The 21,338-nt window shown below is 38.1% G+C and overlaps 1 protein-coding gene across 3 annotated transcripts in view; it reads right to left on the reverse strand.

Moving 5' to 3' along the window:
- The window catches only part of ZNF451 (zinc finger protein 451), a 90,341-nt gene that overhangs the window by 67,821 nt on the left and 1,182 nt on the right, over window positions 1-21,338 (reverse strand). For 2 of the 3 annotated variants that reach the window (XM_066359124.1, XM_066359125.1), the window contains exons 2-3: window positions 21,206-21,289; window positions 13,272-13,352 (exon numbers count right to left, since the gene is read on the reverse strand). In XM_066359124.1, coding sequence (XP_066215221.1) covers window positions 13,272-13,352; window positions 21,206-21,289 — 165 coding nt within the window. Of the gene's footprint in view, window positions 1-876; window positions 11,762-13,271; window positions 13,353-21,205; window positions 21,290-21,338 lie in introns of those variants that run through there. The other variant, XM_066359126.1, reaches the window with a different exon arrangement.

The following is a 21,338-nucleotide window of genomic DNA, read 5'->3' on the forward strand; positions in this document are numbered from 1 at the left end:
AATCTGTAGGAGGAAGGGGGCGGGTGAATAAAAGGAGAGGAAATATAGACAGAACAATCCAAGGAAGAGGTTTAGTTACTGTTGTTATCTCTGAATGACAGCTGGCACTGATTTGTCTGAGAGGCACCAACTGGAGGATGATTATTCCCTCCAGCATTGTTATCCTCCTTGTAAGGAAGTTCAAAGACGTTTAAAAGACCAACCAATTGCAAAAGTGGCATATATAACTTTGCAAATCGATTATCCATCTGACTAGTGGACATGGTTTGAAGAGAATTCCTGGTAATTGACCAGGGGTGGCACAGTGGATAGAGCTTCAAACTGGGATGCTAAAGACGCAGGTCGAAAACCCCAAGGTCTCCAGCTTAAGAGTGGACTCATCCAGCTCCTATGCAGGCTCACTAGCTTAAGTGTGGGGTCGATGGCTTGAACATGGGATTATCAACATGGTATCATGGTCATTGGCTTAAGCCCAGAGGTCTCTGGCTTGACCAAGGGGTAACTGGTTTGGCTGGAGCCCTCCAGTCAAGGCACATATGAGAAAGCAATCAGTGAACAACTGAAGTTCGCAACTATGAGATGATGCTTCTCATCTGTCTCTCTCTCTTGCTTTAAAAAAAAAAAAAGAATTACTGAAACTGAATTACCTCATACAAAGTCAAATTTAAAAGCCTGACTGTTGCTCATGCTAAAGTTTTGGCCCACAGTTTGATCTGAAGTTTGTATCTGCAGAAGCACTGCTTACCAGAAGCTTCTTCTGCCCAACTTGTAAGTGAAACCACATCCCAAATGGCATTCTGAAAACCAGTACTTTTCCTCAAGAATTTTACATTCAAATACAGATAGAACAGAAGAAATAAACACAGCAAAGCAGTACAATATTTATTTACCATTTCCAGCAGCAAAGCTTTCAAACCAGGAAACAACCCTTTTGTACAAAGCAATCTCCTTCCCACCCCAACTGGTTACTGTTTACAAATACACAGTACACAGAACATCTGCTTTATATATGAACAAATTTTAAAACATACACACAGCTATACCCCATTCTGTAAAATAATTAAGTCAGTTAAGAAGGTTAGTACCATCAAGCCTGTTAAGTACAATTCTTCCTGTATTGTCTTTTGAGTAAACTGCCAATATCTATATCGTATAAAAATGCCCTCCTAGGGAGAATGACTTTGATTCTCCTTCAGTATAGGACAAAAATAAATAAATGTAACCTTGAAACTTAAAAATTTTCTCTTAATATAATGCAAAGAAAGCAAAGCAAAGGGGAGTTACAACTTTTTAACCTTGAGTGCCACTGTTCTTACCTCTGGCACAGGAGAAAAGAAAAAGAAAAGGATGAATTATGCAGAGAAAAGGTGAAAGTGGCAACAGCAGCAAGGAAAGAAACTCAAACCAGAGGAAAAACAAACAGGAAGTTGACAAAATGTGCTCTGGGTGCTGCTGGACATATCACTGGCACAAAGTGCACAGGGCTTTCTTCAATACAATACCTCCAAACTCCAATGAAGCAACATTTTTAGGAATATTTTCATTTTCCCCAAGTCTACCCATAAATTATCTGTAAGCCAGCACACAGGGCAATTACCCACATTCAGCTACTTTGAGAAAACATGCCTGTAAGTGGTGGTCCTGAAGAATGCAGCTATACACCCATACGGGATGTCACATTCCACTTCAGCGACATTATCCCCTTCACCCTCAAAGCTACTCTCTACCAGTGCCTCAGCTCTGTTTCAATGCTTGAGCTGTCCCTGGGGCTAGAGGTGCACTGATTGAGAGATCTCTTTTGGCTCGGTTCAGGGAAGAAAAAGAACTGCTCTAGATGTCTATGATGGATTATGGTACAAACAAACCTCTAGACAGACTATTTCTATAACCTTACAAGTAAAGGCTACACAAACAGTACACTTTGAATAGGTAGGAACCAATATATTTTCCTCTTTCTTCAGCTTAATCTACTCCAAGTCTGGCCTCAATAAAGGCTATTTCTTACAATTCTTAAACCAGAGACACCATGTTCCCCATGCCCTTCCACACACTGATTCCTTCTTTTATCTGAATTTCTGGCTCCTGTTTCTCCACTAGTCCAACTAACTCTTCTCTGATCATGTGCAAACCTCAGCTCAAGGTTTTGTGAAGAAAAGCTTCCCTGACCCTCTCTAGATGGACCTCTCTTCTGTCCCAACTTCATCACCGGCATTCCTCTAAACAGGATAATTGCATCATGTGGTATGTCTTTCTCTTAAGATAATACACAATCTCTTCACTCCCAGTATCCCCAGACCTTCCCCATTACCTGCCTGCACATGGCAAGTTTTAAAAAAGATGTTTGACAAATGAAAAGATTATTGTTTCCAACACTGACACAAAATGACAAAAATACCACCCGTCAAAAATTATATACACGTACCTACATATCCTGTTTTACATTCTCTTTTATTTTCTTACTGTTTATTATGAATACTTCTTAACTTATACTTGAGAGAAGAGACTATTTTAATTTAAACATTGGTCAATGACTTAGTCCATTGCTGGGCTTGCAATATAGTTTAATGGTTCAGCCTTAAAAATAAATTGTAAACATGATCTGAAGACTTGAAACAAACTATTACATGCTATTAAATACCTCTTAAAACGTATCTGCATTTATATCCAATACTATCCCACAGTTGCAAGAAATCTGCTAATACGGGTAAAAACAACACTACTACTAAAGAAAGGAAACCTACTGTATATTGGGCTTTCGAGTTTCCAGAGGACTTCTGGGCACTGCCTCATTTGAGAGCAGGAAAACAGAAGCTCAGAAAACAAGTGACTTGCTAATACTCAGACCAAGGCGTCTGGAATTCAACTACCATGTGCTTTGCATGATTCCATCTCCCTTCCATTAAGCCAGTATCATCAAGTTACCAGTAAAAAGAATTTTTAAGTGTGTATCTCAAACAAAACGAGTGTAACAAACAAAAAAGCTAGAAAAAAGGAAATAAAATCAAGCAATAAGAACCATGACTTAAACAATCAGTGCTGAAAATAAATGGAATGCAAATAAGCAACATATGAAAGAGAAGCCAATGATGATGCATCAAGAATAACCTTAGTCCAGCACAGTAAAACCTCAATGAAAGAACTAAGATATTAGGGTTTTTGATCTGTTAAAATAACCAGAAATTAGTTAATTAAGACATCAAGTATTAAGGGATGAGAGTACAGACATAAACACAAAGATCAGTATATATCAAAGATTAGTATATATCATGGAAGACAAAGATTGTATGTCAAATTAGCTTATCAGAGGTAAGACTTGAGTGGGACCTTGAAAAACACACGGAGGCAGCCCAGTACAATGTTAATCTGAGACTATGAAGGAACAGAATCTATATTCAAAACTCAGTTCCACCACTTGAGCAAGTTGCTTAGTGGTAAATTTCATTTCCTCATCTGTAAAATAAGGGTGAATTTCTGCCTCAACAGTGCCTTGCAACTAGCACAGAGACTACTAAATATAAGCTCAATAAATAAAGGTTCTTGCCTCTACTTCCTTTCCAGGCAGGAAGATGACAATTAGACCAAGGCTATCAAGGTGCTTCCAAGATCTGTCAAAATATATTTTTAACAAAAGTTAAAGGAAATAGGCACAGTTACAAGCTATTAAAGACCAACATGCTTGCAACTCTGTGCTAAGATTCTAAATGAGACTAATTACAAACTAACTATACTCTACCCAAGACAGAAAGGAATGGGCTGCACACCTAACAGCAAGAAGTTTAAATGTAAATAAATGTTTAAAAAAATATTGTAGAATTGAAACTGTTTGGTGATGCAAACAGAATTTTCCCCCCATTATTTTCATCACTGTTGCTTCTCTAATTGAAAGCACTATGGATAAAGGGTTCACAAACATCATAGATAAAAATGGGAGTTAATAAGAGGTCTATCTGTAGCCCTTAAAATTGAATGCTGTGATAGAACAACTCTTATTGGTCACAGAAAAAAAACAGGAAGCATATGATAAGTCCTGGGGAAAAAATAGCATATGAAAGTTAGTCTTACAAAGGAACAACTAACAAAATTCGTAACACTTGAAGTATTAAAGGTCAAAGGAGAATTTTTAAATTATCACCAGATATAAAGCATTTACTTTCACCTCCACCAAGGAATATATTCAGGACTAACTGAAAACTCAATACCACTTGAGAGAGCTCCAAAGTCCTAAAAGTACAGACAACCTGAGAACTCGTTGAATTCTTAACAAGGCATCAAAAAATCTAACAGACCCTTGAAATAGACAGTTACCTCAACAAAATCAGGAAAGCCCTTAAGACCTAGAGAAAACTGGCTAAGTTTAAGATAGAGTATATCTCAGAGCTGTACTATAAACTCATGGTGAAGGGTCTAAAATATTTATACAGAGAAAAGATGCAATTGGTCATAAACTGTATGTACTAATACATTTGTGTAAAGAATACATACAAATGAGAAAACAATACTACCATTAATCAACAAAGCATTAAAAACTGATAATAGTTCAACAGCTAGGGAATATTTTGAGAGACTGGACTGGCTACTATTTTCTTTAAAGGATATTATAAGAGAAAACTAGAAAATCTCTTACAATAGTGCTGAAGGCATTGTATTTAAATATACAAATACAAAGCCACATCAAAATTCTGGCTAGTTTATACTGGTAAAATGAAAAATATAATCTACATTAAGGAGATTAAGGAAAGACCACACATTCTTCTAGAAAGAGGTGTTACATAAAGAGGAAGAAAAGATCAATACAAAGAATAAACTAACTGATATACTAACATCAAAAGGACATGGTTGGCCTGACCTGTGGTGGTGCAGTGGATAAATCGTCGACCTGGAAATGCTGAGGTCGCCGGTTCGAAACCCTGGGCTTGCCTGGTCAAGGTACATATGGGAGTTGATGCTTCCAGCTCCTCCCCCCTTCTCTCTGTCTCTCTCTCCTCTCTCTCCCTCTCTCTCTCCTCTCTAAAAATGAATAAATAAAAATTTTAAAAAAAGGACATGGTTGGACTGTGATTTCTTCCAGGCATAGGCAACTGGGAAGCAAACATAATTTCCAGTTATAAGGTACCTCAATCACCACTATAAAAAAGTTCTCATTATATAAAGTCAAACAAATAAAAAGACAAAGTTATACAAAAATATCAGCCTACTAATTGATAAGATAAAGATTTAATAAAACAATATTCTTATCATTCACCCAGGAAGGGAAATTCCATAAAAGGATATTTTAATGGCTTACAAAACTTGTTCTACCTGAAAAAAATAACTAAAAGGTTTGCATTCAATGCTGTGATCATCAGTTTACTGATAACCTCACCTATATATTTTCTTAAGTTAAGAAAAATACAACTGATGGGTTTGTGTATCCACTAATGAAAAACTATACAGAATGAATCTGACCAGCTGAATAACATAAATAAGAGGCATAAAGATATGGTAATTACTTACACTAGCCACTAACATTAAGTAAAAAATGGTCAATTTCAAAAGATAAGGGAATATAAACAGTGCAAGTCACGGGCAAAATATGCTTCACACTTTTTTAAAAAGTTTTCAGTTATTGCAATCTTTAAAACTCTTTCTACAAAGATCTAATCCATAATTTCTAACCTTCATTGGAATCCCAGTAAATAATATCCTCAGTAATACTGAATGTGGCATTTAACTCTGTTCATCCATGTCATTTAACTCTATGTCCAATGGTAGAGCTAGCAGGGATTCTGGATTGTGTCTATTCCAACCTCCTTGTTTACAGTAACTGAGAGGTTATCCTGAAAGTATTGGGATCTTAAGAACATCACCAATCAGCTTACTCAGGCATTATTCAGTAAATTATTAGTACAATACTAATGCAACATACTAAATAGTATCCAAGTAGTCTGAAAGAGTTTATGTTACCCTCAAATGTCATTTTGAAGGCTAATAAGATTCTACTGATAAATAAGTTGCCACACAATTTTAAAAAGTTTAAAAGCAGTGGTAGAGCATCAGCCCCGCATATGGAAGTCCTGGGTTTGATTCCTGACCAGGACACAGGGGAGGAGCAACCAAATGCTTCTCCACCCTTCCCCCTCTCCTTTTTCTCTCTCTCTCTCTTCCCCTCTTGCAGCCAAGGCTCCAATGGAGCAAAGCTAGCCAGGGCACTGAGGATGGCTCCATGGCCTCTGCCTCAGGTGCTAGAATGGCTCTGGTTGCAACAGAGCAATGCCCCAGATGGGCAGAGCATTGCCTCCTAGTCGGGCATATGCGGGAGTCTCTCTGCCTCCCTGCTTCTCACTTCAGAAAAATACAAAAAAAAAAAAAAAAGTTTAAAAGCAATTACAATGATAAGGAAGCTGTCAGTCTTAAAAATAATAATAAAAATAAAGTGTCAGCAAATTTACTGCTTTGTCCTTGTTTCTTTTTACCAAGTAAGCACATCCACTATCAAATAGAAGCTGTGTTACCATGGCTAGATATGAGACAAAGATTCAATCAGAAACCTTAGAATCTACAGATAGGAAACAAAACTGCCTTAATGCCCAAAAAATTCGGCCAATCGCTAGTAACTAAAATGTACTACTGTGAAGTTATTTAAATAAAGGAGGGACATACTCTACAACCTTCTGAAATGGATCATCAGTGCTATATAGAAAATGAACTTAACACTCAGAAGGAGAGTACATTTATATAGTGCAATTAATTGTACAAATGAATAAACTACAAAATTAAAAATCACTGTACAAACTTCACATATTACTAGCAACATGCAAGACATCAAAATGTTAACTTTCAAACAATAGTGTAAAATTTAAAAAGGCACTTCATATAATTAATGGAAACAGTATTTCTCTGTACTGTACACAGTAACTACAAAAACCATTGTCTCCACTTTATTTTTATGTCTAGTCAAGAAATAATATTTTGAAGAAAAAGGATCATTAGACATATCCCTTTTGAGACTATCAAATCATTAAACTTGCAATTATTCCAAGGCTTCCTAGAAAACCTAGAAGTGTTTAAATGGAAGAATTTGGCCTAATGAAGAATTGTCATAGGCTCTGCACATGGCAGGCACAATATGAAAACTTATTATCTAATTATAAGTTGAGTTCCAGACACACTGGACTGTCTTCCTAAACCAAGTCCTCATTTTTAGTTTTATAACACCATCATCATTCAAGTATGCCAGAGAAAGACTTAAAATAAAAACAAAGATAACATTTCTTCTGTAGTCAAGAGACTCATCTATAACTAAAAACTGTCCCAAATCTACAGCATTTTGTGCCTATCCCCATTCAACTGCCAAATCCCTTCAAAAGTTACCTATATGATCACCAATTCAATAGTTCTCGATACTTTTTTACTTTTAGGAAAATTCTCTGGAGAGGCGTGGGTGTATCAATTAGAGTGATAAAGCAACATTTTCAGCTTTATTACTGACCAACACAAGAGGAAGACTCGAATAGCAACGTTGTTTTAGAAACAGTTAAGAAAGGAGCTACACAATAATGTAAATATAGTTAACACTACTGAACTGTAACACTTAAAAATGGTTAACATGGCAAACTTTATGTTGTCTCTTTTAACCACAAAAAAAAAATTTTTGAAAAATTACAAAGGAAGAGCATATTAAACAAAGTGCCAAAACAAAAGCATATCTTTAAGCATCATTTAATTTGGTTTGATTTCTAGAAAATAAGAATACCTCCAAAACCATCAAGTTTGTGACCTGGTATTTAATTCAGGGAGGGAAAGGAGAGAAATGGAAAACAGGAGCAGTGTGACGTAGCCTTAGCTAATTTGGAACACGTACGCCCAGCCTTATAGAACAAGGTCCTAGGTCTACCCTTCTCTCGTATGTACTTTCACAGAAGAACCTATATTCCCATGTCAGTGGCACATGAGACTCCTGGACTGTAGTAGTACACGTACTGAACTATAAAATTCTTGTATGATTTCTTAGGCCATTTACAGGCAGTTAATCAATGTTCTTCTAGAGGTCCAATTTGAAAGACATTTCCTAGAGCACTGGAATGAACCTAAAAGAGTAGAGGTAAAACTCTGTGGAAATATAGAAAAATAAAGGTAAATGTTAACTCAAGATATAAACTGACTAAATTTGTAAGATAATCTCTTCTATCAAGATTGTAGTTTAGCCTGACCTGTGGTGGTACAGTGGATAAAGCGTCAACCTGGAAACGCTGAGGTTGCAGGTTCAAAACCCTGGGCCTGCCTGGTCAAAGCACATACGGGAGTTGATGCTTCCTGCTCCTCTCCCCCTTTTTTTCCCTCTCTCTCTCTCCCCCCTCTCTATAATGAATAAATAAAATCTTAAAAAAAAAAAAAAAAAGACTGTAGTTTAGGCTTAATCTACAAATAGGACCAATACATTACCCTCAAAGTATCTAACAAAATAAGTTCTCCCAAGTTCAGATATTTGCCTCTTCAACCTCTATAGCACAAATATGTTGCTGAATATGGTTATGATGGGGAGGAAGAGATTCCAATAAACTATTAAAAAATGGGGCACCAGGGAAACTGTCGATCACCACTGTACAAGAACTATGGCAAGAAATAGAAACCCAATGAATCCTAAAACAGTGTTATATTCCACTAACAGTAACCCAAAATACTTCGATCGAGCAGATGAAAAAAAAAATGCCAATGTTTCACAAACAAGTTACAAAATTAAGTCAATTAACTTTTTTGGCTGCCAAGCAAATAATATTAGGTCATGTATTCAGACCCCTAAAATCAACAATTTTCTCCATTTCTGAAGTCATGCTGCGAAGACAAGAATCTAAGGGCTGGTATACAGTACAGCCACTGCCTTGAGATTAAAGATACTGTGGGATATATAATTGAGGTATCTGCTGCTAGTTTCAGGATGATGCAGAACTATTAACTGAACCAATAGGGAGCAAAAAAGTAAGTCATCTCATGGTAAGAGTCTGACTACATCAAGGACTAATAAGCCAAGAACATGTCACTAGAGTCTTGATTTCAGACTTTTAAGAAATCATTAATGGATATCACTATTTAAATAGATATCCAGAAACAGAAGTGTGTGAGATTTTCTCTTTACTATATCCAGTTATACTCTAAAATCTTACGGATTTCTCAATAACACTGATTGATGGCATCCCTCTTTATTATAGTAAGAGGACCAGATTATCAGGCATGTTTGGAATTCTTGCTCTTTCAAGAGTTCAGATTTGCATGCCTGGATGGTGTAACATCCTTTATTTTCAGGGCACTAATGTACATGTATTTTTTTGTATTTAAACTGTGATGAATTACCAAGCTCAAAGAGAACTGTTTAGAAGGTGGGTTTGTTTAAGGTCATCTTGATGAAAGATCCAGATTATCCTGAGAGAACACCATTACTGGGTCTCACAGCTTGTTGATATGAGAGTTTGCTAGGTCAAAGGTTTATGAATGATAACAACAAAGAATTCTCTCTTATGTAACTTGGAGTGGTGATGTTAACGGTAGCCATCAGTCTTGATGAAGATAGTTACTATGAAATTTCTACAGAGACGCTATAGGTAGAATAGTCTTTTTCCAGCTGGTACCCACAACAGACCTGTGATGATATCTCATCCCATTGGAAACAAGAGATTTTGCAAAATTTGATTGGATTCCAGTTCTTAATGGTTGATTTTGAAGTCTCACACTGCTTGAAAGTAGTATAGACTCTTAGTGAGTTGATCATCCTGATATAGAGAGATTGTAACAGATCTGTCATTTTGTGAAGCTCTGACAAGTGAAGCCTGAATGAGGAAGCACTGATGACATTAAAACGAAAAGATTTGCCTCTGTGTTAAAGAGAGATCTTTTAAGTAGCAGGTTATTTCCAGACCCAAAATGTACTAGTCCTCAGGTTACCAGCAAGATTTTCCTGAGGAACAAATCTTTATTATTGTTGTTGTTTTTAATCACAAGAGGACTTCAGATTCCTGAGTATCTTCCTCTGGACTTACTCTGAACCAGAAATAATGGGTAAATCTTTGTCCAACCCTACTTAGATGAAAAGTCTCTACTGCTCACTTGGCCAATAAAGCATGGTTCTCTTTATTATATCCGTATTCCATTCCATAAATCTAGAATTCAAATGTCAGCTGTGGCAATTCCAGACATGCATTCAGTTTCTGAGGTGACCTCCTACCTGCAAATCCTGTTTAAATCAGGAAGAGCAAGTAAAACACTAGGATGTTGGAAGGGTATACTGCTGAACATAAACAGGCTATTAATTCTTGTACCCATGACGTTCTGGAGACTCTTTTTTTCTATACCTATAGGGGTGGTTTCGGGATTTGTACCAATCCCCTTTGGAGTACCCTCTATTGTGATAATGTGCTTTCTGATCATGACTATAAAAGTAGCGATGTTGGTTATAGTATTTGTTGTGGTCTTTATAGTCATTTTCTTTTATACTGTTTTCTTCTGCAACAACAGCATTCACATCTTGTCCAAAGAGGGAAGTGCCATCAAAGGGCAAGTGTGAGATCTTCTCTTGGGTTTTCTTTGTGAGAGATGTAAGTCGGAGCCAGGCTTGCCTTCTGTAATCTACTGCCATTGCCATAACTCTGACTACAGAATCCATTATGTCCCTAGTAGTACAAAGCTGCCAAAGGCCCGCATCCATACCATCAGATATTATACATCTTGCTTTCCCACGATCAAACTCTGGATCATGGACCAGATCCTCCATGTCTTCCCAGAGCTTACGCTGATATTGAGTCATATAGGCCATGTAGCTAGCAGCTCGGGCTGCAATGGAAGCAGCATGGTAGAATCTACAACCCATGACCTCCATTTCCTTTGAGGTAGAATCTAGGGGAGATGTTGTGCTTCCTCTTTTGCTGTGCTCTAATGCTTCTACAATGGGGCCCTCAGCTGGAGGATTTGGTTGGAAAGGAGAGGTATCCTTGGCCACAGGATAGACTCTGTGTCCCATGAAAGAGGAAGGATGGCAATCAGCAGGGTCTTTAAAAACCTCAGTGGTAGCAATTCTCAGAAGAGGATGCAATGGAGGAACCAAACGTTTTTTAGAGGCCACAGAATCAGGTTTCCCATCACACGATTCTGCTTCAGACTGTAACGTTACTCTCTTTATAACGCCTCTCTGTTCCATTCTCTTCAAAAGACCTGTGAAACTAGTCTGACTGGGGTCAGCTGGCTGCCCTTTGTCATCAGCTGAGGGGGATTTGCAGTCAGCTTCTTCTTCAACTGTGGATAAATTTTCTTCCTTGGAGGTGACGTCCCAAGGAACTGAGGAGTTCTCACTCGGCCTAGAATGATGAAATCTGAAACAACTCCTGGACTGCAAGTCACGTATCACTCGGGACATCTCAGCCACTTGTGTCTGGAGATAGAGGATGGCATCCTGTCCATGCTGTGTAGCCAAAGACTCCGGAGGTGAATTGTCCTTGACCTCTGAAGAGGCCAACGATTCTTGGGGGACCAGAAGAGGAGCTGAAGGAAGAGTCTCATAACTCTGCGATGGTTTAAGTGTCTCTGTCTCAGAGATCTTAGTATCTGAATTATTCTGATCATTGTTCTGGTTCTCCAATGGGCTCTCAACAGAAGGAGGTTGAGAATCTATCCTTTGTGGACTGCTGGTGCAACTCCCAGAGGAGCTGCTGTCTCCAATGGGAAGAGGAACACTGCAGCTAGAGCACATTTCTGGGCGATGATTCTCAGAGGGTGGCCCCTTAGACTCAGGCATTCTCTGGGTTATCCACATGAACAAGAAAACCAAGGAAGAAAAAAAAATGCTTTTAATATGTTAACTTTCAAGTGCAGAGATGCATGTCCAGTAAGTAGAATTCAATTTTTAAAATGTATTATAAATTATTTTTTTTTAATGTATTATAATTAACAATGAAAGATGCAATCCACTCTAGGTCAGCAAGGGATCACAGAAATCAAATCCACAAGCTTCACTTTCCCCAAGACCCAATACCAACTACTGGCATTAATCTCACATTCTGCCTCCAAAAAAAGACAGTATAAAAATGCCCAGTTCAAGTGGTGCATCCTGGCCTGCTGCTTGGTCCCATGCTAGGGTAGAAGAGGTGGTGAGACCATTGGTGATAACAATTTTCTTTTTTAATCCCATTCAACATTATTTAAGGCAACAAGTAGGGGTTAATAATTGCAGAGAGAACTTGGGGAAGGTTCCACTGAGGGAAAGAAAAAGTTTTTTCTAAGAGTCCTCCATAGTAGAATCACTTTTAAGCCCCTTTAAATATTCTCTCGTTCACTCTCCATGAATAACAAAACTTTCCAGTTGCATAGGCTTATTTTATGGTTTGTAGTTTTCAAGGATCTTACATATATTTTTGTTTCCTCATTTCATCCTCACAACAACCCTGTGAGGTAGGTACTGTTCTTTTGATAGAGAAATTAAGGTTAAAAGTTTACTCAATTTATTCAAAGTCACAGAATTAATAAGAAATAAAGCTGAGACTACAACCTAGGTATTTTGATTACAGGTCCAAGTCTCAATCCCCTATTACCACAAAGCAAAGAGGCTTCTGGGCACCCTGAACAGGAGCCAGGAGTTCTCTGATCCAGCAAGAAAATAGCCCATTCATAGCAAGCAATTTGGGCTATGACAAATAAAAGACAAGATTGTTACAATGAGTTCAGCTAATCTGGTTCTCAAAGTAAGGAAAGTATTAGTTTAATGGTCAACCCCACAACTAAAAAATTCACAGAGAGAGAGAAAACTCCAAATATATAGGGGATAGAGGTTAAAAGATATGACGACTTAAGTAATATAGCACCTATGACCCTTCCCCACAAGCCATTTTCTAAAGAATCTTCACAAATCCTTTCTTCCAAGATAAAACAAATTTTCTGTGGCCACATGGTTCTGGAGGAAAAGGATCCAGTTCTATAGGGCACCTGAAGAGAGATAGGAAAGGAGAAGGACACAAGGAGCCAAAAAGCTTGCAGTTTATATTGCACTTTCCTTTTCAGATATCACCTCCAAGGCTAACTTCCCTGTGTCATGCCATCCTTTCACATCCTCACTGAAAGGAGGACCAAAACTGAAAGGAGGAGATATTCTGGGCAAAGGATTCCTTAGACTACTTATTATGTATGGCCCATTCTAACAGAAATGGGCCATTCTCTAAAGCACTAAACACAGCACCACTGATTTGATAACTCCCTTTAGATAATGCCTCAAATGACAGAAGTAGATAAATATAAATCAAATATAGTGTACTTACATCACTATGAGAGGTGCTAGGCTCTTCATCATCACTGCTGACCAAATCAATGTATTCAAGAACAGGTCTTAATGGTCCTTCCTATAAAAAAATTAAGGAAATTAACAAACTTCAAACTAAACTAGTATTTAAAACAATCAAGTTTGTTGAGATTGGCAAGAATTCCTCTGAAGAGGAAGCCTTATGGCTGGCAGAAAATAATGAGAATAAATGAAGAAAAATAAATATTCAGAGTATGTAGATGAATAAAAAATGACAAAATCTAGAAGGATAAACCCAGGTGAGAGTAGGAACACTATGTTAATTCCTTGGGAAAGGATTATTAATATAGAAACAGGATATAAAAACACATATTATGATACAATGCTGTGCAAATGGGATGGGTTTGTTAGATACCCAAGTCCAAAATCATTGAGTTCTTTGACCAATAGCTCAGCTTTATCTCCCGCTTCTATAGAGTCAAACATTAAGCCTGACTGTTCTCCATCCTTTGTTTCCATCCATCCTCACTTCATCATGATCCAGGCCTTAAACGCTAGGCTTAAAAGCTTCAATTATATTCCACAGGCAAAAAACAATTAATAAATACTAAGAGGGGAGTAACATTATGAGAGTTGTGCTTTAAGAAGATTAATCACATAAATAAGTATAAAGAGTGGGGAAAGCAAAATAATCGTTCCAGACACAAAATGCAGAACTAAAATAGTGGTAATTGCAAGAATAGTGTTGTGGTGCATATACCAAAGTATATATGGGTATGAGTATAATGGGGGGGGGGGGGAGATTGGCAACACAAAACAAAAGCCCAACAATAACCAGATGTCAAAGGGGTCCCTAAGGTTTCAAGGTTGGGCAAAAAGAAGGATGCTAATGCCTTAATTTTTTTTTTTTTTAAGTGAAGAGAGTAGGGGGAGACAAATAGGGACAGACAGGAAAAGAGAGAGATGAGCAGCATCAACTCAGAGTTGCAGCACCTTAGTTGTTCATTGATTGCTTTCTCATATGGGCCTTGATAATGGGGGGCTCCAGTCGAGCCAGTGACCCCTTTGCCAGTGACTATGGGCCATGTCTACGAACCCGCGCTCAAGGCAAATGAGCCTGCACTCAAGATGGGAGCCTCAGAGTTTCAAACCTGGGTCCTCCTCAACCCAAGCCAACGCTCTATACACTGCACCACCGCTGATCAAGCCTATTAATATAAATTTGAAACACAGAAACACAAAGCTGATATTTTTGCACAAAATGATTTGGAATGCCAGTGACACACAGAGTTATTTGGCAGAGAGCTGGAAATGCAGAACTGTAATCTGGATGTATGAGCATACTGAGAGTACAGATTTGGGAGTGGATCCCCCAAAGACTATTAACTCTAGTATTTGTGTGTGTGTGTATGTGTGAGACAGAGAAAGAGAGAACAGAGAGAAGGACAGATAGAGTCAGATAGACAGGAAGGGAGAGAGATGAGAAGCACCAATTCTTCATTGAGGCACCTTCGTTATTCACTGATTGCTTTCCCATATGTGCCTTGACCAGGGGGCTACAGCAGAGCCAGTGACCCCTTGCTCAAGCCAGCAACCTTGGCCTCAAGCCAGAGACCTTAGGCTTAAAGCCAGTGATGTTTGGGCTCAAGCCAGCGACCACAGAGTCATGTCTACGATCCCACGCTCAAGCCAGCAACCCCATGCTCAAGCTGGTGAGTCAGCGCTCAAGCCGTTGACCTCAGGTTTTAAACGTGGGTCTGGAGTCCCAGGCTGACAGTCTATCTACTGTGCCACCAGCTGGTCAGGCCAGTATTTTTTTTTTTTTTTTTTTTTTTGAGTGAGAGAGAAGGACAGACAGGAAGGGAGATGAGAAGCATCAGCTCATAGACACGGCACCTTAGTTGTTCGTTGATTGCTTTCTCATATGTGCCTTGACTGGATGGCTCCAGCTACATCAGTAACCCCTTGCTCAAGCCAGTGACCTTGGCCTCAAGCCAGTGACCATGCGGTAATATCTATGATCCCACACTCAAGCCAGCAATCCTGCATTCAAGCTGGTGAGTCCACACTCAAGTCTGCAACCGTGGTGTTTCAAACCTGGGTCCTCTCAGTATCCCAGGCCATTGCTCTATCTACTGCGCCACCGCAGGTCAGGGAACTCTAGCTCTATTTTGAAACTATGAGATTGCCAAGGAAGAAAGCAAAGATGAGTAATAAGATTCAAGGAGGCTCTTGAGAAAATGCTGGAATTTTAGGATTCAGAAGAGCTAAGTAGGTAATCAGAAATTAGAAAAGAATCAGGAATACACAAACTCACAGAGTAAACCTCAATAAAAAATTATCAAAACTAAGTCTGGCCAGGCCCTGGCCGGTTGGCTCAGTGGTAGAGCGTCGGCCTGGCGTGCATAAGTCCGGGGTTCAATTCCTGGCCAGGGCACACAGGAGACACGCACATCTGCTTCTCCACCCCTCCCCCTCTCCTTCTTCTCTGTCTCTCTCTTCCCCTCCCACAGCGAGGCTGCATTGGAGCAAAGATGGCCCGGGGCGCTGGGGATGGCTCCTTGGCCTCTCTGCCCCAGGCGCTAGAGTGGCTCTGGTCACGACAGAGCTACGCCCCAGAGGGGCAGAGCGTCGCCCCCTGGTGGGCGTGCCGGGTGGATCCCGGCCGGGCGCTTGCGGGAGTCTGTCTGACTGTCTATACCCGTTTCCAGCTTCAGAAAAATACAAAAAACAAAAAAAAAAACTAACTGGCCAAAAACATCAAAAAAACGCCACTGAATTTGGCAACAAGGAGGTTTTAAAATCCCTTTGAAAGAGTAACTGTTAAAAATGCAGTGAGCACAGAAGCTACTCTCTAAAAAGTTAAGTAGAAATAAGGCAGTATAGGACATAAGATTACTCTTAAAACAAAACAAAAAAACTTAGTATGTTGAGAACATAAGAAAGGAATGCAAGAGGAAAATATGGCAGAGGGAAAATTTTCTTAGGATAAAGTCGACTGCTGGCAAGCCAAAGAAATTAATTCAGTGTTAATACTAACAGAAAATGACTCTAGTCTAGAGACAGGAGCTAAAATCTAGTTAAAGATCTTCTTCCTGACCCTGGCCGATAGCTCGGTTGGTTAGGGCATCCTCTGGAAGCACAGAGGTTGCCAGTTTGATCCCCGGTCAGGACACCTACAGAACAGAACAATGTCCCTGTCTCTCTCGCTCTCCCCCTTATTCTCTCTAAAATCAATAAAATAAATATATTTTTTTAAATTCTCTTCCTGAAAGAAGCCTCCAGTCTCAAGGATAGCTTGTTTCTCTCCCTAGGCTGCATCTTCTCTTCAAGCAGCAAACTGCTATCCTTGCAGGTAGTGAGTGATCTAGCCGTTACAAGAACCAGGGAGCAAAACTTCTAGGCAAGACTCATCTAATAGAGTAATTGGAATTTTTACCTAAGCTGTAATAATTAAAGTTTTAAAAAGAGGAAAACAGGGACAGATATTCTCCAATGGTCAGGAGAGATGTATCACCTACCTGATATTAAGATCACCAAAAGCATACATTTAAGCCAAGAAGGGAGTAGAGGAAAAATAGCTTCTACCGTTCATATAATTACCTGAGTTTGTACTCTTCAAGAAATGTTCATTACAAAATTTTATTACATGCCCACAGAAATAGTACACCAATCAAGTCCCCAGATTACCAGGAATACAGAAGTAAAAACAGAACTTTCATGAAATGATAGTAGGTAAATAAATAAGCGAGATGAAAGAAAGTAACAGGGCACAAAGCAAAAGTAGACTGGGCAGGATAAAACAATAAGGAAAATGGTCAGAAGTAGGATTAAAAAGCAGATGCAAAATAATAGAAGGGGCAGGAGTAAAAACAGATGAGAGATGACTACCAGAAACTTACTATCAGAGTGAACCACGAGACTGGGAAGCACAACTAAACAACGACAGCTTCACATAATTCACACTAATTAATAAAAAGAATCAGGCTAGGAAATCCAAAAGTGAGAAAAAGCAGGAGTCATTTAGAATATTCATTCATTCACTCAACAAATAATTACTGAGTTTTAAGTGACACAATGGTCACTACCAAAAAGGCAAAGAGGCTGAGTGGAAAAACAAGAAAAATGGTAAGATTGCTTTATAAACAAATACTCCACACTTCAGCTAATTTCCACAGTGGATATGGAAAGACATCTACCATAATGAGGGAACTGAAACATTTTAGTATATCATTTATTTCGATAACATTTGTAATTCTGCCCTGTACAAGGATTATGCTAACCTTTCATTCACATGATTTTATTTATCCCCAGAATTACTTCACAAGATGAGATGCTGAATTATTACTATTATCTCACTTAACAAATCAGCAAACTGAGGTACACCTGGTTCTCTAAACACATAATTAGTTGTTTGGTCAATGCAACTCTGAGGTAGTTCAAAATATATGTACTATTTTTAAATCAATGCTTATTACCTAAATTTCTGAGATAAAATGCTTTTCAATAAGAAAAAGGACTACCTGCAAACTCATAACACTGACCAAAAAATAACTCCCCAAAAGAAGTTAATGTTTATCACAGAAACACCAAAAATAAGTAATTTCTAATAATACTTATAATCACTACTTATATTCATAACAAGTATAAATGCATGTGGTCCTCCATTTACAAGGCATTTTATTTGAATTTGCTCTACCCATCAACTAGTAAATCATCATTCACATCTCCTCTGCAACAATAACAAAATTCAAGGATCCTACTTCCAAAACCACACAATTTAGAAGGCACAAGAAAAACAGATTAGGAACACAGTTAATAATAAGTTTAAATAAAAATTTTAAATAAGAACAGGTTTGATTCCTGTTATTAGAAAACTGATTCTCATACAGAAACAATTGCCTACTAACTGGAAAGTGATATCAATACATAAAGATATGGTATACAAAAAAAAAACACAAAAAACTTACTCAGTCTAAACAAACATGGATATAAGCACAGATGTAAAAAATCTAATTTAACACCCAAAATAATTCCTGTTTTTCCCCCATAGAGCGAAGTTCGGGGCATAGTTACCTTCTGCAGTCCTGCTCAGTTTAAAATTTTCAAGTGGTTCCCAATTGCCTACTTTAAGTTCAAATTTAGTCCAAATTCAAGATCTATTCTATCTAGCCCATCCTTTCCTCTCCCACATGGGAAAAAAAAATTCTTATTCTCCAGAACTACACAAAATCCTGTATTTCCCATTTTGATACCTTTCCTATTTTTCTCAAAATGACCTTTTAGACAAATACTAAATGCTTCCTGTGCCAAAGTAAGTCTTTTTTTAATTGATTTTAATAGTCCTTTTTTTATAGCACCATGTACTTTTATAAAAGTTCTACTAGAACTATGTAAATAGTTCTCATCTTCTAAATCATCTCCCACACTAAAATACAGTACTGATACTTTTAAGTAGGATTTCCAATTAATACTTGTACCTCTAAGGTACTTAATTCATGACTTTGCATGTTATGAACTCCAACATCATTTTTATAAACCTAATTACAGTCCTTAGACACCCAGACAAGAGATACCCTAATTTTTTAACCTATGACCCATTCTAATGTGGGTAAAGTATAATCACTTGACCTATGTGCTTCTGTTATTTATGAAATGAAACCTTGATTCCCTTCACTATTTCCACATGTTCAATGATTCTATATTAAACCAATAATCCTGGCTGAAATCTAAATCTCACTGCTGTTCTCAAGATTATGACAGGTTGCCTCAGAAGTTTTGATACCTTTATATCTAGAATAGCATTGTGAAAACTCATGTTTATCAGCTCTTAGCTAAAACAATTCTCTGGGAGTAAATCAAAACATCCAGTTTCAAAGAAAGACACAAAGATGGCTGAATAAAGAGTCATATTATTAACATGAGAAAGACTTAAATGAAAAGCTTTTGTTATAACATTGTTTCTTGATTTGAGCACTGTTTACACAGGTGTACTGGCTTTGCAAAAGTCAAATAGTACTTACAAATTGTGTTCTGTTATATTTCAATAAAATATAAAGGAAAGGGATCATTTTGGACCTCCACACCTAATTTTCCCTTTCCTTCAGCATGCTGTTTAGTTTTCAACTCTGTATTTTGCAAACCTCAGAAAGACTGCTATGCCACCAGGTGTATCAAATATGAGAAAAGGAAATCAACAGTGAACTAAGAAATCCAGAGTAAATCAAGAAGAGACATAATCCTCTTTTTGTATCTGAATAAAATGTAAGATCCCATCTCTAATTCTATTATAAAATAGAATTAAGACATCATTGTCATTTAAGCATTATCACTAAAAAGCAAAGGGAATGTTTTTAGTAGGTTTGTAATTGCACTGGATACATGTAATTCATTTTCTCCATTTGGAATTACCAAACCTTTAATCGTATATTTGAAAACAGGGATAAATATAAGATGATGTGTCAAGTTAGATACACAAATCATTGATGTGTATAAATTTTTCTAGATGTAAAGATGTAACAGATTCTCTACATTTAAAATAAAACTTAAAAATGTATTTTTAAACTTCAGCTTAATACAATTAGTCACAAGCTGCACTGTCATACTTCATTCTGGAGTACCAAAAATATATGTATTTTCAAATTTTATTTTAGTAGATTCCATCTGTGACTTTCAAAGTAAGGCCTGTAGCTCATAAAGTGGGTGTCATTCTTACTTATATTTGCATAAAATATCAAGAGAAATACTTTTCATTCACAAAACATACCAATATTCAGGAAGAACCTGAAATATTTGTCCTAAAGAGCCATAGAATCCTGTCACCAAACATACGTTAGTCCAAAGTAACTGAAGGGACAGGAATCTTCTAACCCCCCCCCCAAAAAAAACCTTAAAAGTTTAAAATAAAAAAGTACCATATGCACTAGCACAGGAGAAAAAGCCACAAAATGATCTTGTGAAAGACTCCTCCTACACAAACCCACTAAGACACAACACAACAATGGATCACCACAGTGACCCTAATGTTGTGATACCAGGATATTGTTTAATAACCAGTTTTACAACGTTGCCCCCAACTCTACACAAATACACGACACTTTGTTGAAGAAAAATTATACAGCTTTAATAGTGAACCTTAACTACGGTATTCAGAGTAGTTTAGAGTAGAAATATTCTCTAGGTAGGTACTACTTTAAGCAAAGCCCTTGTTAGTTTTACAGTTTTGGGTGAAAATCATGCCCACCTTTCCCCAATCCAACGCTTTATAGTGTGATTCAGAGATTCAATCTGTCTTTGCATTTTTCCAACATGAAGGTTACTAGGCCCCAACTTCAAATTCTTATTCAGTAGGTCCAGAATGAGGCCCAAGAATCTACACTTACTAATGCCTGAAATTGTCTCAAAGGAATTAAAATCAGAATACAGCAAGTCCCTGGTGATGCAGGGACTTTCCTTAGGAACATCAATTATTCTACATGCTGTAACATCATGACCTCAGATATTAGAGAGACCTTCAAGCTACCTCCCTCCATGTTACTACGAAGCTACATAATGCCCAGGTTTTCAGTTCTCATAACCCTTGTCTTCCCCGTCCTTCCTCATCATTCGCTGTCCCTGGTCCCTCACCTGTGTGTCATCTTTTAGAAGTCACTCTTCCCCCATTTCTATACTCAGTCTTAGGACTTTGCAAAGATGAAGTATAAAATGGCTCTACACGAAGGCCGAAGAGTGGTTAAGTGGACAACATGTCCTTAGCCAAGTCTTTGTGATGGCTACTGCGGTTGCTCAGAGACCTCTTCTGGTCCATCTCCTCATCCCCAGCACTGTCCAGGGCCCATCAGACTCGCATCCGTCTGGGCTGGGCGGTGAACGAACAGGTGAGGCGTAGTCCCCAGAACGGCTCCCCACGCAGTCCCTGACTCGGGGAAGAACCCGAATAGCGCCGCTACTTACACTGACAAACTGAATGTCATCTTCATTTTCCTCCGTCGTGCACTCAGATGCGTCGGGCCCAGCTGCGGGAGCAGATTCTATTATCTACAAAAACAAGCCAAAACACACTTATCTAGACGCTTATCTAGACGGC

The sequence above is a fragment of the Saccopteryx leptura genome, chromosome 1 (genome assembly GCF_036850995.1).
Source record: "Saccopteryx leptura isolate mSacLep1 chromosome 1, mSacLep1_pri_phased_curated, whole genome shotgun sequence".
NCBI lineage: Eukaryota > Metazoa > Chordata > Mammalia > Chiroptera > Emballonuridae > Saccopteryx > Saccopteryx leptura.